The following is a 25,521-nucleotide window of genomic DNA, read 5'->3' as shown; positions in this document are numbered from 1 at the left end:
TGTGGAATTTAATCAGTGTTTGTGCAATCTTCACAGATTTCTCACAGAAAGCAGCACACCTTCCACCTCCCTTCAGGTCAGGTTGTGACTTTGTCGCAGATACAGGGTCTGCATTTTCCCTGTAACTGACTGACAGAAAACATTGCTTTCTGATTTGCCTTCCTGCTATTGCAAATGCTTTCACCACTGGATATCCAGGATTTTCAACGGTATCAGCTCAAGTTGTAGTCTCCCATTGTAACTGCAGCAATACAAGGCTAAAGCTGTTAAAGTAACACTGGTGGTTGCTGCTAATAATGCTCCAAGGAGTTCACCAGGGATTATCATTCAATCCCTGGATACAGGTAAGTGATGGTGAGTAAGGTCAAAGGAGTCCATTGGTTGTGGTGCATGGGGAGGTGGGGACAAGTGCAGGAGGGTGGGCTTTCACCTGCCTGATCCCCAATGCTGGGTCCCTCATTTGGGCATTGAGGGTTTGCTGGGTATCTTTCAGGAGATACAGGAGGGCCATTTGACTCCCATTAAATTCCTGAGCCACCACTACATTCGGCTGGGCCTAGGGATCACGGGTGTCAATGAGGAGGTGAGCTTCTTGTGTTGGCTCCTCCCTGCCTCCAACTGGGGTTGCACGGACATTTGCCTACTGCTGGCAGACTGGCGCGATTGAGTGGGGCCTGCCTCCATGTTGTCGATCACCAGGGGCTAAGTCAAATTCTGCCAATTGTTTCACTTGGCTGAGCACATGGCATAAGTATCCAGAGAGTCAGCCATCTGTGCCACACGAATCTCCAGCTCAATAAATGAAAGAGTGAAACCAGCCAGCAACTGTCCAATAATGACCCCACACACACACACACACACAGACATCACATTTACAATGGCATATATATTTATTATCATATAAGAAGGGCATCTTTGATGGCAGGTATAACATACTTTAAAATTTTGTTTTCTCACAAGAAGCTATGATCTCTGATTTGAAAGCTCCAACATCATTGACTGCTCTGCATTTGAAATTGACACATAACTGTGTGGGATACAAGTGAGCCTTCCCAACATGTCCTCCAGAAGTCCATATTTTCAATTCTGTAAGTCCATCCTGGATCCAGTTGATGAAAATGCCAACACCGCCATTGATGAAATGTTTTTGTTCCAATGGGTCACGACTGCGTTCTTTGAACAGTCATTGTCTGGGTTTAGGTGAAGATCTGAAGACTGGTGATGATGAGAATCTGTAGACCCGGTCTTCAACCTAACGTTCTAAGTCCACCACAAAATCCTGTTTGTTTTTTTTGATAATTAGTGCTTGTAGAAAATCAAAATGGAAACCAAACTTCCTCTTCAGACTTGGTAAATCATCACAGTATGGCATCAAAAGTCAAGAAGAGACAATTGGGCTTCATCCATAGAAACCACTCATTGTTGCTTCCAAGTAACAATCATGTTTACAATGATAAAATAGCGAACACCAGTCAAATACTATCATTCTATACCCTTGTGCTTTATCTGAATAAAAGGTGTACATAGTACATATATATCCCATGTTAAAGGCTAAATGTTTTCTTTTGTTCCTCATACAATTAAAGGCAGTCTGAAGTCAGTAACAAGAAATGATACAATAGCATTGTAATATTACAAGCATCTAATGATTACTATACATAACAACACATCAAGCTAAATGAATAAGATGCAAGTCAATGTACTGTATCTGATGTTACTTGGCAGAACTTATACATATGAATTGCACAGGTTTGACACTTGGTTTGGCTTCATTTCACTCCCTATGTATCACTCTTTTGTCTTTAATCTTTAAAAAAAGATACATTTTAAAGGACTGTCAGACCCTTCCCGTGGATTGTCACTCAGATGCTGCAGAGCTGTGTAATTTCACAGGCAGTTATAGGTGAAGGGTCTCAGGCCTTTCCACCACATTAAAGGTGCTACTCAAATGCAAGTTGCTATTCGCGGATGCAACTCTATCGCCCTTTAGGTTCATGGATTATAATAAAGGAGTCACGGACAAATGACTTGGAGTTGGGTTTTTTTCACTGCTCCTCACAACTGTAAACTTACTGTCACCTGCACTGGGAGCATTAGCAGCAGAATCTGTGAGAGTTATCATTCCAATCTTTCCTGGTTAATAGAGAACACTTTTTAAAGAGATATCCAGTAATTAAGATCTAGGGAGCAGATATTAATCTGGACTCAAAACACCAGAAGCGCTTAAACTAACAACGATTAATGTGTTTATTCCAATTGTTACCTTGTCAACTGTAGCCATTTAATTGAGAATCATTCTGCCCACTGAAGCAGAATTACTTGGCATAATCTTCAGCAGGCAGCCCCTACACACAGAAAAAACATTTCCACTTTGCTCTCATGAAGAATGATGGGCAATTGTCTTCTCTTTTAAGGGTATGGGGGAAGGGAAGGACTGAACGCTCAGTATTTTTCATGAAGAATGTCAGTAGCAGTAAAAGGTTTTCATTGACATTCAGTATCAGTGATGTACTCTCTTACGAATTCAAACCAGCAAGTAAGGCTCATTCTACTCTACCCTGTCAATGGTGTAAAAATCTCAGCAGAGAATCAATCTGGCATCTCCAGTCCATAAAATCTACTTGCCCAATTCTCCAACAGTGAGGCTAACAGTCTGATGGCGATTTAACACACAAGTTCACATTCAGTACAAAGTCATATCCATGACACAGTTAGAACAGTAGTGAGATCACCTGAGATAACTTCACAAAGAATGTTGGAAGCTAAAAGGGAGAGAAGCCATGCATCATAATCTGGGCAACGATGCCTAATTTGTACCAAAGTAGCACTGATTCTTGGTTGAATTAAAGAAGTCAAATTTCTTTCAATTTCCCCTCCCCTTTGTGAATCAGTCAAGTGGTGAAGGAGAAAGGACATTTCAGGTAGCAGGAGATGTTCTGGGAATGGTTGCTTGCTTGACTTGTTCTTTAAGTATATGTAGCTGGTAAGATTGTGTCTGTATCTCATGTCGACTGTTGGGTTTACAGCCATGATGGTTCATTTGTTGTCAGTCCCTTTGTCCTGTTGTCAGTCACTGGTGTGTCAGCCGACACATAGTCTCATGTCATCTGTGGAAAGATGTCTCTGCAAATGTAGGGACTCTCAACTGTCAGTAATAAGCAGCTGATTAACTCTCCTCTGGCTCTGGGCTGGCAGTCATTTAAAACACTGATGAACATAATATTTAGCATTGAATTTACATTACTTAACATAAATGATCACCTTTGCAATTTGAATAAGGGTGTTAGTCCATTGATGATTCTAATCATCAATCTGTTTCTCCTCAAAATTGGCATGGCGTTGAATACATAGTTTCCTTAAGATAAATTCAAACTACATTACATTATACTATGGAAATCTTCTAAACATCAGACCTTCCATCTTGTACAACGCATAGTTGTTTAAGAGTATAATTCAGCAGCAAAGAGTCTTGTGCAGACACACAAATCTACAAAAGGAATGATAATTCATACTGAAGTCTTTGTTCTACAGATACCAGTGGTCATCATACACTAAAGTCTGAACATTGTACAGTTTTCTCCCTTGAAATTATGTTTGACACAAGAGTGCTCAAATCGCTCTCGAGCTTAGCAATTCACCAGGCTCTTGTCCATGCCCACAATCCAAACCAGTGCTGTAATCTCAGCTGATGGATGAGTGCAGGCCTGCAATTCAGTCAGTCACTGTGAACATCTCATTTCAACCCTGCCTTGATATAGTTCCCAAATGGAGAGCAGACACCTCTGCTCCTTCCATCCCCCCCCTCCCCAAAAGAACTATATGTTGTTCCATTCTTCTTTTGTGAGATATGGACATCACCAGCAAGGCCTGTTGCATTTGTTGCTTATCTCTAATTGCACACACAGAGTCGCAAGTTGGTCAGGCCAGGAAAGGACAGCAGATTTCCTTCCTTTCAGGGCATTAGATTAGATTAGATTCCCCTACAGTGTGGAAACAGGCCCTTCTGCCCAACAAGTGCACACCGACCCTCCGAAGAGTAACCCACCTAAACCCATTCCCTCTAACTAATGCACCTAACACTATGGGCAATTTAGCATGGCCAATTCAGCTAACCTGCACATCTTTGGACTGTGGGAGGAAACCAGAGCACCTGGAGGAAACCCACACAGACACGGGGAGAATGTGCAAACTCCACACAGACAGTTGCCCGAGGTGGGAATTGAACCTGGGTCCCTGGCGTTGTGAGGCAGCAGTGCTGACCACTGAGCCACCGTGCCGCCCCATTAGAGTACAAGATGAGCTTTTACAACAATCGACAATGGTTTCATGGTCACCATCACAGAGATTAATTACTGAGATTTAACAGTTCCATCCTCCCAATATTAAATTACTATAAGGCAGGAGGAATCACTTCCATTTTCCATTGCTGAAGGTCTTTTTGACTAAAGCCAGGAGTCTCAGTCCAGTTGATATGCTAGGGCTGGGCAAGATACTCAGAAATTCTGTTGAGAATTATAGGTGCACAGGGGCAGATGAGATATGTCTCTTAGTTATATCCTGGCCGAGGAAGATGTGTCCATCTTATGATGCTTGGAAGCTTAAGTTGTAAGATTTTATTAATTCCTCAGTCATTGCCAACTGCCTTTAATGTAGTTATCAGGCTTCAGGTCTGTAGTTAACTACAGTTCTGCCTTTATATGGATAAGGGGTTGCAGTTGATTTTATTTTTCAGATGTTACGTACAAGAAGTTACGGTTGTCCAATTTTTCATTGCTCTCCCAATGAGACTTGATTGAAACGAAAAGAGCTCAGTATCACAGGCATGATCTAGCAAATGGAATCACCTCTATTAACATCATGGGACAAAAGGAAAACCACATTGCTATAGGATCAGCTTACACAGCATTGACATTTAAATCGTCCTGTAAGTGAAGTAGGACTTTAACAGAAGTTGCTGGATTCTTTCTCTCCCTACTGTGAACAATTAGTAACAGCCCCTCAAACCTGTTCCACCATTCAATCAGGTCACTGCTGATCTATACCTGCTTTGGTCTCTTATCCCTGAACGACGTCTTTGCTTCCTCAGCCAAACTTCAGGTTCTTCAAATCCAAGCCTGAAATCAGTTAATACTTCATCATCGAACAATGTCACAAAGCGTTGGTGGGAGCCTGTACTTTGGGTCTCTGACCTTCACTCTGCCTTCTTAATAGGGAGACTCAGAATGATGCATTATCCACCAAAGTTTAGTATTTGCAAGTTCAATTGACTGTGGATTATGAGCAGAGAGGCTGACCTGTGAACTGTCCAAGGTACTGAAACCCCATCTCAATCAATGTTCTTCAGAGGTGAAGTGGTTCTTTCTATTGCATCTTCTGCTTAGATTTGTGTTTTAATTTGGGAGAATAGGACTCACCTTTTCTTTAATAAAGATCATTTGACTGGGGGGGAAACTGGAGTGTCCACTTCCAGAATTACTGAGATGAGGAGCAGACATCCTTTTCCTTCTCACATTTCCAACTATTGTTCAATGGCAACATATGTTATAATCCGACTGCAATAGCTCTGCAACAAACACACAACCAAAAATAAGCTTGAGTCGCTTCCTTTTGTACAGTGTTACGTACTTCACAGTTTTTGGCACAGGAACAACATCATGTGTTGTGTTTTTGTCACTGAGTATATTTAAGATGGAGATAGATAGGTTCTTGAGTATCAAGGGGATCAAGGGTAACAGGGAGAAAGCGGGAGAATAGGGTTGAGAAACTTATCAAGCCATGATTGAATGGCAGAGACAATTCGATGGGCTGAAAGGCCGAATTTCTGCTCCAATGTTTTATGGCCTTATAGTTTGTTTCCAATAGCTACCATCTACTTTCCTGGACAACACCTCCCCCCATTAAATGTGCTGGACTTGGAAGCATCTATTTGATCAATGTTTCCATTTTATCTTTAGAGAAAGAGAGATTAATCTTGGGAGAAAGTATAAAATGGGTGAATCACTGACCTGTTTTACAATCTGCCTGATTTCTGTTTTCTGTGATGACTAATTTGTTCTGACCTTCCTTGTACTGGTGCCCAAGAAAAATTTCTCACTGTCTGCCATGATTTTAGCTGCAATTTAACAAATAAATGAGGCAGTGTTTATCTCTCAATCAAACCTGCACTACTTCCCCACTTGGTGTCCTTTTTCATTCCAACTCTGAGCGATCTATAGTGTAAAGTGACCACTTGGCAATGGAAGAAGAGATAATGGGTATAAATGTTATTAATAAACAAAGTCCATCAGCAATAGGAAATTAATTGTTGTAGCAACAGGTTTTACTTGAGATGATGTGAAATGTGCTCTAATGTTTGTTTTACCTTAAGAACATGATCACATAACATGATATGAGCGGCCTACAGAAGCGTTTACAATAATCAGTGAATAAAAAATTCCTTTTACAAAACTGGAATATGACTCTAGATGAGAGAAAAAAGTTGGTTTTCTTTTCGCAAAGTTAGTGTAAGAATGAGTGGAGTCCACGGAACAGTCATCCCCAAAACTGCCATTTTGTTTCAAACATGTAGTCGGGTTGTTTTTTGAGTGTGTCTCCAGAAGGTTTGTTCAATGACTTTGGTAGTTCAGAATTGGACAGCTCCAATCTCCGTGGACAGTCCAGTCTCCTTTCCGCTTGTTGAACCGTGAGATAAGTGCGTGTCGTAGTGGTTGCCAGTCGTGAGCCTCAGCTATCAGCAGGTGAAGTCTTCAAACGTGCTGCGAGGCGGGTGGTGAGGTAGAATGTTCGCTGGGTATGTCATTCCCGCTGGGTGGCTCCTTAGGTTCTCACATGGGTTCTGTGGAAAAAGGAAGCAAATTCCCCACACTGACAGTTAAAGATTAGCAACATCCACAGAGCCCAAGGCAAAAACCTTGGATGGGTTCATGGGAACACTTGGCATTTCATGATGAGGATATGAAATGGGATAAAGATTTATCAGGGTCTATCTTGAAAAAGAATGTAAGGTATACCCCTAGGAGATGGGCCCTGATGACAAAACAGAATGAGAAACAGGGACAACAGAGTGCAAAATCCTGGACTGGTACCAATGCACCTTATCTAGTAAACTCCAAAATATATCATAGGGATGTCAACAGAGGAATGGTAGAACAAGTTGGCTTCATTAAATTGAAGTTACTCTTCTGAGTTATAGTTGGCAGTTGTAGACTTTTTAAAAATAAAAATTAAATAGTTTAAAGAGAAATAATGCTCTCTTAGTAGTACAGAACTTGATTTTTGCTTTAAAAGAGACAGTCCAAGCTTTTTATCTTGCAGTTATCAGGACTGCTGCGAGAATCCTTTTACAATTCGGTATTCTTGTAATTCTGCTGAAAAGCTTTGAAGCATGTCTCTTTCTCAGCAAAACTCTGGAAACAATGTTCAGTTTGTCAAGGTAAGGGATGTAAATCTGCAGAAGAGAGAACTCCTGGTTTTGATATCCAGCACATGTAGCAGCTCAGGAGGAAGGTTTCTCTTGATGGTGTGTCAATGATGCTTCTTAGCCAGAACCACAGAACAGCAAAGCCTACACTCCCTCAGAACTCCACAATGATATTGTAGTCTTCCATGGGGAGAAAGTGAGGTCTGCAGATGCTGGAGATCAGAGCTGGAAATGTGTTGCTGGAAAAGCGCAGCAGGTCAGGCAGCATCCAGGAAACAGGAGAATCGACGTTTCGGGCATAAGCCCTTCTTCAGGAATGAATGGCCTGAAGAAGGGCTTATGCCCGAAACGTCGATTCTCCTGTTTCCTGGATGCTGCCTGACCTGCTGCGCTTTTCCAGCAACACATTTCCAGTTGTAGTCTTCCATACAAACCAAAATTGAGGTCCCTCCCATCAACTTAGAGTTAAAAATCATACAACACCAGGTTATAGTCCAACAGGTTTATTTGGCAGCACTAGCTTTCGGAGCGCCATTTCTTCATCGGGTGGTTGTGGAGTATAAGATCGTAAGACAGAATTTATAGCAAAAGTTTACATTCTGTAAATTCTGTGTCTTACGATCTTACACTCCACAACCAGCTAATGAAGGAACAGTGCTCCGAAAGCTAATGCTTCCAAATGAACCTGTTGGACTATAACCTGGTGTTGTGTGATTTTTTTAACTTTGGACGCCCCAGTCCAACACCGGCATCTCCGAGTCAATTTAGAGTTAATTGCTGTTCATCTATAGCCCTGAGATTTAGATGGAGACAGCTCCAACGCATTCTTGCAGGACTTTCACAGTCAGCTGCTAGACAAGGCTCTTGTTTCATCAGCGTGTACCTATATTTGAACAGAGGTCCTGAGGGAGGACAGTATTCCAGCAGAAGAACCTCTGAGCACTTCCCTTCATTGTTTACGTTGCTTGTCAAGCACCAATCTCCACAGAGCTGCTAGGCTCTCCTGATAAGATAGAGATGCAGCCTTGCAGGAGAGGTGTCCTATGCAATAAGGCCGACAATTGTAAGGGATAAGTTATTAAAAGTGCAGACAAGATGAGAGGAACTTTTTTAATGCTGCAAGTTGTTGTGATCTGGAATGCTTTGGCTGGAAGTAGGTTTAATATTAGCATTCAATATTTAAGGAAAGTATCATTTCATTTGAGGCGATCCAGAAAAGGTTCACAAGGATGATCCCTGGTATGGAGGGATTGTGCTATCACCAAAGGCTCAACAGGCAGGGACACTAATCACTGGGGTTTAGAAGAATGAGAAACATTGAAACATATGGGATTCTTAAGGGGCTTGACAGGGTCAATGCTGAGAGGATGTTTCCCCTCTAGGAATCTACGATGAGAGGGCACAGTCTCAGAATAAAGGGGTGCCAATTTATGACTCAGATAAGGAGGAATATTTTCTCTCAGAGGGTTGAGAGTCTTTGGAACTCTGTGCCACAGAGAGCTGTGGGAGCAGAGTCCTTGCTTATATTTAAAGCTAAGATTGATGGTTGGGCAAATCAAGGGTTCTGGGGAAAATGTAGTCAAGTGAATGTATGGATTGTTGGATCAGCCTATTGAGTGGCAGAGCAGGCTCGAGGGGCCGAATGTTCCTATTTCTTATGGTCTTAAAAGGGAATTGGATAAATAAATGAAGGGGAGAGAGACAAATGCCAGGACGACAAGAAATGGGTCGAATTGACAGACTTTTGAAAGAGAAAGACTGCAAACAATGGGCCAAATGGCCTCCTTCCGTGCTGTAAAATTGCATGAAATGATTCGATTTCCTTCAATGTCTCTGGTTCCCTGCAGGTCAGCGACTCTGATCATTTGAGTGGATAGTGCCGACGTCCGGCACTATAAAGGCACCCCTGTGCCAGCTGATCAGAAATAGTATGGTGACATAACAAGCAAAAAGAATCTGGCTCACACTGATGTACAAAGCAATCAGCTGATGATAAATGCAGTTCATGATTCCGAATGATTCTCCTTAGATGTTCATGCACTGAGTTTAAATAAGCAGGTATCCAACTTTCTAATGAAATAGCTTCTGACTTTATTGTGACAGGGCTGTCGGGTGGCTGCTTTTATTTCATTACTGGTGCTTCAAAGCATTTAACTTCTGAGCCACTGAGTGGGATTTTAATTACTTTTATTACTAAATCATTAGTATAATAATGCACTGTGCCTCAGCGATTATCTGGAGGTGTTATGCTTTAACAGAGCAGCCAGTGCTCGCAGCAGATCTGGCATGGCAATGGTGGGACAGTCCTGGCACATCCCCCATGACGTAGCTGCGGATGAAAACAAAACGGCAGACCATGGGTTGGAGCATTACTTGTCCATGCGTGGCATGTGTGTCTGAGAACTTCTGGCCTGCCTCTCACAGGGTTGAATGAGCATTTTGTAATATTAGAAAGTAAGGTCAATCAAGCTTGGGAGAGGCAAAGTGTTTAATTTGCTGGCTCTGTCTGAATGCAGTTCGTAATTTGAAGCAGAAATGTGTGTTTCTTCACAAGGAGAAAGTGCATGACAGAGAGCTCTGGTGCAGCACTGGCAGCCAGAGTTGGTGGCATCACGCTCTGCGAGAAATCTCATCAGCTGCACTCCTTCCACCCCACACTGATGGAAAGCCCACTTGTTGGGTGGGTGAGCTCATGTCAATGGAAGGAGGGAGAACACTCCTTCCTAATGGGGTGGGGGGGCGGAAACAAAAAATCCAATGGGGCTTTGCTCTGGTGGCTGGCTGTAAAAGGTTACCAGCTGTCCGCTGTGGATTGAGAAGGGCACTGGCAACAGGTTTCCTGTCCAGTCTGCATGAGACACTGGGAGTGACCTAGGAGTATATCACTAACCTATAGACTGCAAGAGACACTAGGAGACTTCCAACAATATAAAAATGGTAGCGATGCCTTAAAACTAAGAGATGAAAAAGCAATACTTGCATGGCGTTTGATGTCATCCAGGCTGAGTGTTACTCCCTTGTCATTGTTGTTTCTCTTCTGTTGTTTTCCATATTTCAATATGCCACATAGTTTGTACTTCAACACCTGCCAACATAAAACACCCAGTGATCACTGACTGCTTGAAATGACTGGAGCTTTGGTGATGCTAGATAGGTGATGGGACAGGGATTCCTTGTGCGCTTGTTCTGTCTGCCTGTGTGTATGCGCTTCTGTCTACCTGTGTGCGCTCATTCTCTCTGCCTATGCATGTGCGATTGTTCTGTCTGCCCATGTATGTGTACTTTGTTGTACATTTACTTGCTCACTCACTTATCATCAGCACTTTGCATCACTATCTGCCAGATCTAGAGAACTACCATGTCAGGGAGGAGAAGCTGTGCTGTGTTGGTCCACACAGGAGACACTGGCAGATCTTCCACTGGAGCTGAGGGCTCTTGTTGTAGAAGAATTTTGGCAGCTGCCAGAAAGCAGTATGGATTGTATCACCACGTGACCCACGTGTAAGACACACTTTTAATGGTAGCTCCAAACTAGCACCCATTAGAGTTTTGTATCTTACCAGTCATTGAATCATCATTCATCATAGACAGAAGGAAGCTGATCATACTGTGTTTCATTCATAGATTATTGGCCCTACCCTCAATCAATGCAATGTGTCCCAAACTCCAACGTGTAAATCGCTTTCAACAACGAAGATGTCCTTAGTTTCATTTTCAATGTCACCCACAGGAATTTCAACCCCATAAGCCAAAAAAGGTTCAGCCCACGCTACTGGACCAGTGAAACTGAGCACAGCCCTGTGAAGGAGAGAGGAGGGAGCGAACTCAGCATCTCGCCCCATCACAGCACTGTGTGCAGCTCTGAGCTCCTTACATCCATGCTCAATCACAGGTTGAATAACAAACACAAGGATTTTTATTTACATAGAGCCTTTTACAACTTCAGGGGATCCTAATCACTTTACAGCTTACAAATGTATTCGCTGCTCTATCACAAGATAAGTGCCTGAAGAAGGGCTTATGCCCGAAACGTCGATTCTCCTGTTTCTTGGATGCTGCCTGATCTGCTGCGCTTTTCCAGCAACACATTTTCAGCTCTATGCTCCAGCATCTGCAGCCCTCACTTTCTCACAAGATAAGTGCCCCAAGACAGAGACACAATGAAAGCTCGCGTGTGCTAACAAGCAATGGTTGCATACAGAGACTGAAATGGTGCCACCTAGGATCACAGTTGATTGGTCCCACTTCCACGAGCTCCTGAGACCAGCCTCTCTGTTATTCGCAGCCAAGCAGGTGTCCTTCAACCTCGACATTTCTCCTGAAACAGGAGCTGCCACACACCTTAGGAACAGCACTGTTCCTCTTCCTATTGTAGGCAGGTAGGCCCATTTTTCTATTACCACCCCAACTTCCCAGAGTTTGGGCTGCACCTCTCCAGATTGCCTTCTCTCCAGGCAAAGTGTATTCCAGACCAGGCTCACTTCGCCAACATTTCATATCTCTGGATGCTATCCAAATTAAGGTGGAGGCTTCCTGTCAGCTTGGCTCACCCACTGCGATGCTCCATTATGCTGTTTTGTCTGGACTCAGGAAACCGGGGGAATGCCTACTAACCTCACAATAGTAGATTCCAATGGCAAAGGGATGATTCGTTTTGAGGACAGTTTTGACTGGCTCTGCCTACGGTTAATTTACAAGGGACTGCTCGAAATCCAGTCCAAATTCGTAGAAATATCCACTGCAAATCTCATGCCTGCTGTACAAGAAGACGGAACTGCTATCTTGCTTGTTATTCTCAGCAAGTACTGGTCAGGCAACAACAAGAGAAGTCTTTATTGCCTATTCAGACTCTGATCTCAAGAGGGCAGAGAGCTGGCTTCAATGATGCACTTGAGCTAATCTTCTAACAGGATTTAGGAACTGATGATACCTCAGACAAAGGCCAAAGAATCCACTGCATTGTGAAGGCAATGCTTTTTAAATGGGTAAACAGCTGCAGATTTAATGGATGAGAGTTGAAAAAGGGCAGACGGGTCCCTGAAGGGATGAATCGTTCTGCTTTTGGAGAGGATAGTATTTATTTCTTTAGATGAGTGCCCCTGCTGGGTAACTGGGTTGACACCACAATAAGCATAGGCCAGATGTCAGACACCTTTTCAAGCTTAGTTATTGGGACCCCCAGCATCCCTTCAACATTCTGCTAGTATTAGTCTCTGTCCACTATTTGAACCTGTCGAGCAGACGGGAGCCCAGGGACAGCAGCTGATGGAACAAGATTCGTCGCATTGGGAGCACTTTTCCACAATTGGATTTAAGGATCTGCAGAGCCTGACCCAGGAACTGTCGATGCTGACACTGTGCAGCAAATGGAGACTTTTGCCATTCCTCAGAGCTGGCTCTTTCCTGAACTTCAAAAAAAAACCTGCAGAGGCCACTTGGAAGACAAGGAAATCGCACAACGCAATTCCAAACTGTTATGGTGATACAACGGGGAAGTAGACTTGGCAGAGAAGGTTGACCAAGGGCTTCGTGAATAGCACAGCACGTTTGAGGGTGAAGTGTCTACTCCTGCTCTTAATGCTTATGCTCATCTCTAAAAATTCCAGAATCCCGCTCAAGCAAAACAGAATCAAGCCAGTTTCTTGGACCTTGGGCCAACCTGGGAGATTTTTCCCTTATTGTGTGATGAGCCTTTGCTCCCTTCGGTGTATCATAGCCTTATTGCAAACTGGACTCCTCTGACTTCACATAAATGGCATAGGTACACAATCCTTTATCCGAAATCCGAAAAGCTCCGAATTCTTTTCGTGGAGTGTGGAGCCTCATTTTGGCGTGCAAACAGGTGACCCAACTCCACACCCACTCGAACCATGTCACTCAGATGTGTCATGATGGCGTGGCCCAGCACTGGCAGGCGCCAATTGAGTCTCAGCGCTCGTACTATTCACATGTGCATCTCCTGTGAGGTAAATTTTAAACATTTTACTGTGAAAATGTCATTTATTCCGAAATCCAAAACATTGCGAATTCCAAAAAAAAAGTGGCCCCAAGGATTTTGGATAAAGGATTGTATACCTGTTGAGTAATTTTATTATTAATCTTCAGTCACAGTGCAATGCAGTCAATCTGGTTCAAATGCTACTCTTTATTCATTAAATCACAATACATGTAATGAAAGCATAGTATTTAATTGGGAAACTATTCTAGATCAAACCATACACTCACTGCTGATGAAAGCTTACTAGAGCAGATTGTATTTTAAGCATTAAAGAGGGTACAGTTTTAAACTAAAAAGATTGCACTTAAAAGGCAGGTAATGGTGCCATAGTCCCAGAGGACCACAGGGCCGCTCTCTCATTTGACAGATGGAGAGAGAGAAGAAAAAGACAGAGAGAGAAAGAGGGAGAGAAAAAGAGAGAAAGAAAAAAAGAGAGGAAAGAGAAAACAAAGAGAAAAGAGAGAGAGAAAGAAAAGAGAGAGAGTGGGAAAAAAGAGAGGGGAAAAAGTGAGAGGGAAAAGAGAAAAAAGAAAAAGAGAGAAAAGAAAAAAGAGAAAAAGAGAAAAGAAAGAAGAGAAAAAAGAGAAAGAGAGAAAAAGAGAAAGAGAGACAAAAAGAGAGAGAAAAAAGAGAGAAGAGAGCGAGAAGAGAGAAAAAGAGAGAGAAAAAGAGAAAAGAGAGAAAGAGAAAAACAGAGAATAAAAGAGACAGAATAAAAGAATAAAAGAGAGAAAAAATAAGCAAGACAGAGAGAGAGAGAGAGACAGAGAGAGAAAAAGAGAGAAAGAGAGAAAAAAGGAAAGGAAGAAAGAAAGAGAGGGAGGGAGAGACAGAGATGACTGGCGGTGAGTTTAACCTTAGTTTCACCACCCCTCAAAACAAGGAGAGAGATTGAGAAGGACAGGCCTTCATGACAACCTCAGCCAGTGTGGGAATTGAAACCACACTGTTAGCATCACTCTGTGTTTCAAACCAGCCATTCAACCAACTGGGCTAAACATGACCACCCTTCCCACTGTTTCTCTAAGGTTTTCACCAATTTGCTGTGGTTGATTGAGCCGCTTCCAATTAGAGCCCTGATCATCTAAAAGCGATGCCACATGGGAGGAACATTTGCAAGTGAGCACAAGGCTGCGACATGTCAGAATGGCTGGAGACAAAAAAAAGCTTCTTGCAGTGGGCTCTTGCAGTTTATAACATCGATTAAGTCCTGGAGTATATTACAACTTGTACTGTGCTGCCAGACGCCACTTGCTCTTCACATAATTGGTTTTGTTTATTGAAGGAACAAGGGACTTGAGAAACTTGACATGACTCAATATATGCTTCTTACTTAGCCAAAAATGAATGAGACTGAGTTGATTCATCACGAGTCGTCATACAGTTGGGAATGACTTGGGACAAAGCCAATGAACAGCTTCAAGTTCCTGACTGCAATTCAATTACAGCCAACTCAAGTTTTAGAAAAAAAATATAATTATTTCAGTAGCATCTTTTTTGCAATAACTTTTTTTTTCCTGGCTGTGCTGTTTGTGGCAGTTCTGAGGAATGGAACACAGTCTTTATACTTCCAGGTCAGGTACAGCTAATGTGCATGGTGGAGCTCCCTTCTCTCTAGTTGAATGATATGGGTACATATGAACATATGGAATAGGCCATTCGGCCCCTCAAACTTGCTCCACCATTTGATAAGATCGTGGTTGATCAGATTTTGGCCTTAACTCCATTTCCTGCCTGATCATTATATCTTCTAAGACTCACCTATTAATCAAGGAATAATTTATTGCAGCCTGAAAAATATTCAACCCAGCCTCCACCATTCTCTGGAGGAGAATTCCACAGACTCATTATCCCTGTTGTGAAGAGAATTTCTTTTTCCCCAAGTCCACCTTAAATGAGAAACCCCTTATTTTTAAACTGTGTCCCCTAGTTTCAGTATCTCCCATAAGGGGAAACATCCCCTCACATTCACTCTGTCAAGGCACTTTGAGGTCTCATATGTTTCAATAATATCACCCCTCATTCTTTCAAACTCTTGTGGATACAGACCCAATGTGTCTGACCTTTCCCCATAAGAAAGCTCCTTTATCCCAGGAATTAGGCAAGTGAACCTTCGCCCTTCCCAAATAAACAGACCAATACTGTGCACAGTCCTGCAAAAATGGCCTCACCGATTGACCTAAACAACAGGAGAAACACTCCCCTACTTTTATATTTAATTCTTGCAATAAAGACCAACAGTCTATTTGCTTTCCCAACCTTTGCTGTGCCTGCATACTAACATTTTGCGCTTCACATACCAGGACACCCAGATCCCTCAGTTAGTTAGCCACGGATGATATGTCCCTCCCATCAAGCATTTTTTCTTCCTGGAATGTATCTTTGCTTTGTGTTTAAAACATCTCCTTAAATGCCTGCCACTGCATTTCCCAGGTAAATTTAAGCAATTTTGTCTTCATATCCTTATATTTGTTCTTATTTAAGTTTAGAACACTAGTCTTGGACTCATTCTTCTCTCCCCAAACTGAATGAGCATTTCAATCATGTTATGATCACTGCCATCTTGGAGAATCATTACTATGATGTTCATATTTATAAACCCTCTATATAACTTATCTTCCGGGGCTACCTTTATCAAAGTGATTCATCCGATATACATGTAGATTAAAATCACCCATTATTATTGTACCTTCCTCACAAGCTCTCATTATTTCTTCTGAATAGTTACTGTTAGGGGGCCAACAAACAATTCCCACAAGCGACTTTTAGCCTTTGCTATGTCTTATCTCTAACCAAACTGATTCCACAACTTGATTTCTGAAGCCAAGATAATTTTTCTAATAAAACAGCAACGTAGTCCTACGATTTGGTAAGACTATGGCAATTTTGCCTTTATGGAAGTATAAATACACCAAGTGTTCACACACAAAAGAAAACAGATTTTCTGCAAGTTCCCCTCGAAGTCACTCACCATCCTGACTTGGAAGTATATCGCTATTCCATCAGTGTCGCTGGGTCAAAATCCTGGAATTCCCTTCCTCAGGGCATTATGGGTCAACCCACAGCACATGGACTGCAGCGGCTCAAGAAGGCAGCTCACCCCCACCTTCTCAAGGGGAAACTGGGGACGCGCAATAAATACTGGCCAAACCTGTGATGCTCACATCCCACGATTTCTCAATTTAGAAAGAAATAAAATTAATAGACTGTATCCCAGCTGTTGAATTTTTGGAGAGGGGATTCTAGACAATCAAACAACACTCTACAATATTCACCTATTGTCACATTTCCAGTATTCAACACTGACCCATTGTCATTTCCTCTCCTGCAGTTTCATAACTGAGATCATTAGGAGTTTATTGCAGGCCATGGTGAATTCTCATTTATCTGATGAAACATTTAATGTTTTCAAGGGTTTAGATAGAGTTCTTATGGCTAAAGGGATCAGAGGGTAAGGGGACAAAGGGGAAACAGAGGACTTACTGAGTTGAACGATCAACCATGATCATCTTGAACGGCGGAGTAGGCTCAAAGGGCCGAATGACCCACTCCTGCTTCTATTTTCTCTGTTTCTCTGATGATTAGGTGGGAAAGATGCATCAAGTTGTAGATTTTTACAGTTTGCTACAGTTTATGTACTTTCATGAGTAAGAACTTGTACCTCATCTGGTACTGTTACATTAAAATGCTTTTCACTTTCAATGGAGGTGTCTTTACATTGTATTGTGATTGCTGCAACTCTTAACCCTGTGAAAAATTGCTTGAAAGAGCGATAGAGTCAGGAGTTAAAGAACAGCAGAAGACCATTCACTCCATTGCACTGATACTAGCTTTTGGACTGAGCTGTCTACTCAATTTCAGTTCTCCATCCTTTCCCCATATTTATTATGAGTTGCCTTTTCAAATAGTTGTTGTTGAAATGTTAACCACCTCAACAGTCACTTGCAGAAAGGCAGTGGAATAATCACTTCGAACCTTCTCTTCAGCTTTCTCGTGATCATCCTGACTGTGCAACAATTTGTTACTGACTCAAATCCAGTGGAAACTTCCCTTCATTGTTTCGTTCTGCAGACGTTTTAGAATTAGCAACATCTGTGTTCAATCCCGAGTCTCAGAGAACGTTCTTCTGTGAGAAAAGCTCCCAACTTTTTATGTCTTTTTGCAAAATCACCAGGTCTTACTTATAGTGTCATTCGCAAAAATCATTGCGGTTCCCTTAACTAGCAATCATAACGTGGTGCCCAGAACTGGGAAGTATTCTATAACTGCAGTCTTCCATGTTGAATGCTGAAAATATCACCATTCAAAATCCAAACCAAAACCAGACTAATTCACCTTCACACTGCCTGCAGCTCAATGGAAATGAGTCTGCAAATTGTTCCAGCTCATCATTAAACACATTCTTTTACCTTTCTATCTAATTAATATCATTTGATGCTTTAATTAACTTATGACATACTGTTTAAGACAGAATACATTATGAAACCCGAAAGATACCATTTATATCCCACTTGTGGCACCAGTTATAGCTCAGGCGCTGCTCTATTACTCGCATGTTGGCACACCAGATATAAATCATACCATATTGGTCTTCATTATCTGCTCTGCTTGCCAAGCTAGAGAAGCCTTCTGTTTCAGAGTTGCAGTGCTTGCTTCTGTTAAACAGAACAGTTCCGTACTGGCTGCCTTTAGGCTGCAAGTATTAATTAGCAACAATTTTCATCTGTCAATAATTAGCGACCCTGTTTTAGTTTTCAGCTGGTGTGTTACACTGCCACATCTCCCAGGTGCACAACCATTAAAATTCTTCTGCTCAAAACTCTCCAAGACCTTTCCCCCATCTTCTTTCTTTGTAATTCGCCACAACCTTCTGAGATATCGCCGTTACTCTCATTCTGGCCTCTTGCGCATTCCTGATTTTATGTTCAGTTGCTTGGGGCCTGAGCTCTGAAATTCCCTCTCTAAACCGGTCCACCTCACTACTTCTCCCTCCTCCTTTAAGATGCTCCTCCTTTAAATAAACAAGGCAGGCAAGAGCATGGCAGAGGGCGAGGGAAGACTGATGAATTTAAATGCACCTATTTCAGTGCAAGAGGCCTGACAGGTAAGGCAGATGAACGTAGGGCATGGATAGGTATGTGGGACTGGGATATCATAGCTTTTACAGAAATATGGCCAAGGGAGGGACAGGACTGGAAGCTCAACGTTCTGGGGAAGGATTGAAAGGGTGCCATGAGAGAAGGGAAAGTGGCGTTTTTGATTCGGAAAAAGATCACAGCAGTACTTAGAGAGGATATTCCTGGGGGATCGCCCAGTGATGCTATATGGGTGGACCTGAGAAATAAGAAGGGGGTGATCACTTTGATGGGACAGTGAGAGATTGAGGAGCAGATATGAAGGGAGATCACGAATAGCTGCGAGAATAATAGGATTGTAAAGGTCGGGGATTTCAACTTTCCAAACAGACTGGCACTGTTAAATGTGTTCAAGAAAGCTTTCTCAATCAGTATGTAGATAGGGGCAAAACTGAACCTCATCTTGGGAAATAAGGCAGGACAAGTGACTGAGGGGTTAATATGGGACCAGCAACCATAATTATATTTGTTTTAAAATAGTTAAGGAAAAGGATAGGCCTGGTCCACAAGTTCTAAGTTGTGGCAAGGCCAATTTTGATGGTATTAAACAGGAGCTTTCAAAAATTGATCGAGGGAGGCTGTGTGCAGGTAAAGGGATGTCTGGCAAGTGGGAAGCTTTCAAACCTGAGATAAAATAAGAGTTCAGAGCCAACATGTTCCTGTTAGTGTGAAGGGTTTATAAAATCATGAAGGGCATAGATTGGGTAAATAGACAAGGTCATTCCTCCAGGGTAGGAGAATCTAAAACTCGAGGGCATAGGTTTAAGGTGAGAGGGGGAAGATTTTTAAAAGGACCAGAGAGGCAACTTTTTCACGCAAAGGATAGTGTGTGTATGGAATGAACTGCCAGAGGAAATGGTGGAGGCTGGTACAATTACAACATTTAAAAGACATCTGGATAGGTACATGGATAGGAAAGGTTGAGAGGGATATGGGCCAAATGCAGGCAAATGGGACTAGATTAATTTAGGATATCTGGTTGGCACAGACAAGTCAGGCCAAAGTGTCAGTTTTTGTGGTGGATGACTCTATGTGTCTGGTCACCCATTCGAGTATCTCTTTATAGTAAGTTTGTCTCATTATTGATCTTCCAAATCACCTTAGGATGTCTTAAGACACCAAAGGTGGTCTACAAGTGCAAGTTGTTGTTGTTCAAACACTTGGCACAGTGTAACAGGGCAACAGGGAATAAAATGTGAAAGATTTCAATTTCTCAACAGCTCAACTTTACTATTGTGTTACAAAAGCAGAAATTGCTGGAGAAACTCAGCAGGTAGGCGGTATTTGCAGAGAGAAAGCAGAGCTAACTTTGGAGTCCCATCCTCAGAACTGAAAATAACCAGGAAAAGGTGGTATACGTGTTGAAGATGGGTGGAGGGGAGGGGTAGCAAAGAAGGGGCGAGCAGGTAGATGAGATGAAGCACAGAGAAAGAGAACTGCAATTAGACAGACACAAGGATAGATAATAAGCCAGGAAGAAAGAAAAGCTGATAATGGGGACCATAAGTAGGTGAGAATGGACTGGCTGGACTGAAAGCAGCCCAACTGACGACAGGATCTAAGGTGTGGCAGTGGGTATAGGACAAGGAAGGTGGTATTCAGGCCCTAAAATCTTTGAATCCAATGTTGAGCCCTGAAAGCTGCAGGGTCCCCAAGTGGAAAACAAAATGCTGATCTTCCAACTATTATGTTGATGTTTATAACATTTCTAAGGATTTGGGATAAATATCCACAAAAATACGACGCACGTGAAGGCTTCCTGAGTGATAGCCTTCATCCCTACTCATAATCAATGAAACATTAATGAGGACGCATAAGCAGCATAATTAATCTAAATGCAATGTTGTGAGTGCATCATAAATTTAACAACACTTTCATAGCCAATCTCTTCAGTGATGCAGGTTAACCGACTTTATGTTGTTCAGCATTGAAAATTTACAGAATACAATTTCAGTCGATGGCATATCGGGCAGTGGAGGTTGCTATGGCAGCGGTTGTTGAGGCTATTATTGTCTTGGTAAGAGTTTTCATAAAGCGATGTTAAGTTTATTACTGGCATGGTGCCTTGTTTCAAAACTCAGTGCAATTATAATTGCAAATGAATTTTAATGAATACAGCTGAAGCCCTATAAATTCAATCCATAAACAAATCTGAAGCCAATAATAGCTGTTGGTGGTACTGATCCAGGCATCATGTTCATTTAGACAAACATGAACATCACAAACTGAGCACTGAGTCTACTTAGGACTCCTCGCTCTCTTTCAGCTGCACCCTCAGCTGTTTCAACATCATTCATGGAATATTCTTTCCTATTCCCAGGGTATCAATCCAACAGCTTTCAGTTTAATTCACAGCCTTTTCTGGGAAACTTGTATTGAAAAGCCTTTTGGAAGGTACACTTGGGTGGTTAGTTCCTTAAAGAGATCAAGAAATGGAATCAGAATGGTTCCGCACCCTGAATTCATGGTAAATGCTGCTAACTATGTCATTGTATAGATGATCTGCAATTTCCTAATCGCGTTCACTGACACCACCGTCAATTGTCGGCTGGATATCAAACAACAACACGTCAGAATACAGGAAGGAGACAGAACGCATGGTGCAAAGGTAACAATCTCTCCCTCAAGGTCAACAAAACAAAATAATTAATCATTGACTTCAGGAGGAAAGGAGGGGGATATGCCCCTCTCTACATCAGTGGAGCTGAGGTGAAGAGAGTTGAGAGCGTCAAGTTCCTGGGAGTGACGATAGTCTTTAAAGGAAATAGGAGGCCATTCAGCCCCTCAAGCCTGCTCTGCCATTCAATAGGATCATGGTTGATTTGGTTAATCTGATTAGGACTCAACTCAATTCAGTGAACTGTGAACGGTCTAAGATGCAGGAATTTGAGCTGGCGACTCCCTGCCCTTTTTCCTTGTCCTGGGGGCTGTGAGATCTCTTTATTAATGGCCCAAAGGTCAAGGCTGGAACTGTTCTAGTACATATGGATTAGCATCACAACACAAACTGGATATGGCCGAGAGGAAGGGAGTTGAGGACATGTGCGAGCCAGGCCTCTAGGAGTAGCGCTCTTGCCTCGGGCTCAGAAAAATGTGGTTTCAATTCCCATTGCAGAAGCCTGAGTGCAGGCCCAAGAGGCTGCCTTCTTTCAGAGGAGTCATTAGCCGCAGGCCCAAACTGCCCTCACTGCTTGGTCTGAGAGATCAGACACAATTTGAAAGAGCAGCAAGTGAGCACTCCACTGCAGAGCCCTAGCCAACCTTTAAGCCTCCATCAACATCACGAAAACAGGTGGTTTGGTCCTTACCACATTAGTGTTTGTGGGAGCTTGCTCTGCACAACTCGGTTGTTGTGTGTTTCCAACATTACAACAGTTACCATGCTTCGAACACACTTCATTGGCTGTATCATGCTTTTGGGGGTGGCTAAAAAGCACTATATGAATGCAAGTCCCTTTTTTTACTTTTGCTGAGGTAGTTGAACCTGATCCAGCAGTGAAGGGGAATATGGGGTGGGGAGTGGGAGACAGCACCAATTCTTCATCCCGATCTGAGAGAGAATCTCCATTCAGCTGGGTGACTGACAGCTGACAAAGGGACAATCATATTGCTCAGCTGCCCCGAAGGTGACTGCAACGGTTAATAAATGATTAATAAATAGCCAATAATGTCACCATCCTGCTTTCAAATTCTACCACAAAATGCACTAAGAGCTACAGCTAAGCGCTGAAATTGTCACTTAAAGCCAACTCTCCTCCAAACTATTTCTTTGCACCCAGTGGCGAGATTGAACTTTAAAGGAGAGTTAGACTGATTAATCCAAAAAGCTGCTTAATGCCTTTGTGCAGAGGCAGAATTGACTCAAATTAAGATCTGAAAGTTTGCCAGAGATTTGAAGTCCCATGGCTCACTGGAAAAATCAATTAGAATTGGCTGGGAAGTCATTGGAAGACTCAACAGACAAACATCAAATGGTGAATAATCACACTGATAGCATTGCTGGACTAGTTTAACAATAACTGTCTCCACAGGGTGCAATCGCGCATACCAATAAATCCCAACATGGAGTCACTTCGGGGACAATTGTTGTTGTTCTGATTACTCTAAACAACAGACTTCACACTGAAGCGTTTCGAAAATCGCTGCCATGGGGACCATTTGAAGGTAACTTCTTGAGACAAACGTTGATCTAGAGTTTGCCACACTGCATTGGGAATGGCTGAGCATAAGCCCATCCAACAGCCTGGCGTATTATTCCAACGCTCGGACGGGTTTTATGCTATTCCAAAGCAAGTCTTGCAGCAATCTTTGGAACAGTGGGAGTTGGATCTCTTGGCTGCTATGCACAGAGGACCACCCTCGGTCAAATGCTGAAGCCTCCAACTCAACCTGACTGTAGGATTCCATTTTCTACTTAGGTTATGCTTGTAGGTGAGATCAGCAGTCAGTGCCCGTTTCAGTAATCTTAAACTCCCTGACCTCACTTCCTGCAGGCTTCTTACAGCCAGCAGAATCAAGTGAGACTCAACTTGACCAAATCTAGTTTGGATTTGATTCCATGCCTCAGATGTAAAAGGACATTGTACGAGCTACTGTGCTACCTAGTCCTGGTCTTGTCTTTTAGCGATCTTGCTGCATTGTGCCTCAAACTGTCTTCCTTCACTCCTTGGTTCAGCCTATGGTATGCCTTAACCAGCACTCGCAGTCTTGTTTGACCACAGTCCTCCAACAATGCTTCAGGTTCAGTGCTTTTCAAACAGGAGAGGGGGTGGGAAATGCAGGCAGAATTACAATCTTAGCCTGACACTGCTCCCACCTTGGTGCACATTTCCCCCAGGGAACATGATTAGATTAGATTCCCTACAGCATGGAAACAGGCCCTTCAGCCCAACCAGTCCACTCCGACCCTCCAAAGAGTAACCCACCCAGACCCATTTCCCTCTGATTAACACACCTAACACTATGGGCAATTTACCATGGCCAATTCACTTGGCCTGCACATCTCTGGACTGTGGGAGGAAACTGGAGCACCCGGAGGAAACCCGCACAGACACGGGGAGAATGTGCAAACTCCACACAGTCACCCAAGGTTGGAATCAAACCTGGGACCCTGGTGCTGTGAGGCAGCAGTGCTAACCACTGAGCCACCGTGCCATGTGCAAAGAGAGAGCACAGGAAGAAAACTGATGACTTGATAATGCATATTCATTATCAAATTGGCTGATGCCCACAAACCTGGCATAGACCACTGACCAAATGTTGGCCATTTCTCGTGTTTGGCACAATACCACACTGGGTGGTGCATTTGTGAACTGAACTGATCCGTTCTTATAGAGTCCCCATTCTACAAAGCAGTACACACTCCCTTCATCTGAGGCCAACCTCATAACATCAGTGCAAAATGACTTAAGAAAGCTTACCTCGTACATGTAGTCAAAAAGTTCCAGTATAGTCAGAAGACTTGCACCGATGAACAAACCCATCTGACCTCCAATGTCACCTTTGAACAGAAAATAACAGGAGCTCATGACTTGAGGAGCAGGTTACTGGTAGCAGAATCATTTTTGCTTACTGAACACAAATAATCTATACGAAGGTTGTCACCTCTTGGCACTACGGCTGCACTCATTTATGTTTATCATATTTAGGGGATTGTGTATTACACTGATGACATTCTGCAAAGGTGCTGTAATTCATTTTCCACACCATTTACTTTGTCAAATCTAGACACGACTTCTGAACAAAATGCCTTTGGGATGGTGTTCGTCCAGGTTAGGAATTAATTGATTTCCTTTCACCGACCACTGTAGCTCAATTGGCTGTATGAATTCAAGATAATGCAATAGATAACTTGGTAAAGCTTGGTGATGAATGTAGTCAGCTGAGCTGTACATTCAGTGAATGATTTGATATACTTGCCTCATGCGTGATGTCGGTGGAGTAAAATTGGGCAGGAAGTGGAAGCTGAAGAGGATCTGAGAGCTCAAATGGCCAAAAAAAAGAGGTTTTACACCAGCATCGTAACACTGGCCTTGACCAGTCAGACTTAAATGATGGGAGCAGAGGTGGGAGCCTATTCCTGAAGGGCAAAATAGAGCTAACAGACCCTTTGAGGACTGTTAAATCGAGCCTGATGCCAACTGATGTATCAACTATTTCAGGGTATCTCATACTGTTGCACCTTGGAACCCAGTTGGTTGCTGAATTTGGACTTATACTGTCACATTGGTGTGAAGCACCAAACACAGTGACAGCGTCACAGAATCCCTTGTGGCATCACAGAATGACACAGCCCAGAAGGCTATTCGGCCTGTATTGCCCGTGCTCTGAAAGTGCTCTTTCCCAGAGCCCTGTAGGTTTCTCCCCTTCAAGCGTTCATCCAACTCTCATGTTTGCAACTCATTTGTGAATCAGCTTCCAACATCCTTTCAGGCAGTGTGTACCAAATCAGAACACACTGCCTAAAAATAAATTGTTGCCACATATTGCCTCAGGTTCCTGTGATTTGCTGTATTAACATGCTTATGACATTTGTGGTAAATACTGCACCTACCGTTCCATTCATTGCATTGACATGCAGTCCCATTAAGACAGCATTTGGCGCTTTTTATGGCATCTGACCAGAAAGTCAACTTCACACACCCAAAATAAGGATTATGAACAATTGAGCAGGGGACTTGGGAGCGTTTCTGATGACGCAAAGTGTTTGTGCTCAACATGCCTCGATAAAAGGTTGGCATGGGGCTTTCAGAAAGCATGCAAGAAACAGGATGCTGTGCGATTAATTCACTGATCAAATCTTTCTCGTTGATCTCCTTTCCACAGAAAGCCGTGGGGCAGAGTATTCATATATATTTAAGGCTGAGATAGAGAGATTCTTGATCAGTCGAGGAAATCAAGAGTATCGGGGAAAAGTCAGGAAAGTGGAAGTGGGGAATGTCCAATCAGCCATGATTCTACTGAATGGC

The 25,521-nt window shown here is 42.8% G+C and overlaps 1 protein-coding gene across 3 annotated transcripts in view; it reads right to left on the bottom strand.

The window, feature by feature from the left end:
- Nucleotides 1-876: 876 nt before the first annotated feature.
- LOC122543294 (acid sensing ion channel subunit 1b) overlaps nucleotides 877-25,521 on the bottom strand; it is an 847,708-nt gene continuing 823,063 nt past the window's right edge. For all 3 annotated transcript variants that reach the window (XM_043681801.2, XM_043681800.2, XM_087985443.1), the window contains exons 8-10: nucleotides 23,974-24,053; nucleotides 10,401-10,505; nucleotides 877-6,835 (exon numbers count right to left, since the gene is read on the bottom strand). In XM_043681801.2, the coding sequence (XP_043537736.1) occupies nucleotides 6,731-6,835; nucleotides 10,401-10,505; nucleotides 23,974-24,053 (290 nt within the window). In that variant the 3' untranslated portion in view covers nucleotides 877-6,730. The remainder of the gene's footprint in view (nucleotides 6,836-10,400; nucleotides 10,506-23,973; nucleotides 24,054-25,521) is intronic.

The sequence above is a fragment of the Chiloscyllium plagiosum genome, unplaced genomic scaffold (assembly GCF_037043375.1).
Source record: "Chiloscyllium plagiosum isolate Xiang-an unplaced genomic scaffold, Cpla_swu_hap1 HiC_scaffold_53X, whole genome shotgun sequence".
Taxonomy (NCBI): domain Eukaryota; kingdom Metazoa; phylum Chordata; class Chondrichthyes; order Orectolobiformes; family Hemiscylliidae; genus Chiloscyllium; species Chiloscyllium plagiosum.
The sequence above is the reverse complement of the archived record's forward strand: the minus strand, read 5'-3'. Positions and strand labels throughout refer to the sequence as shown.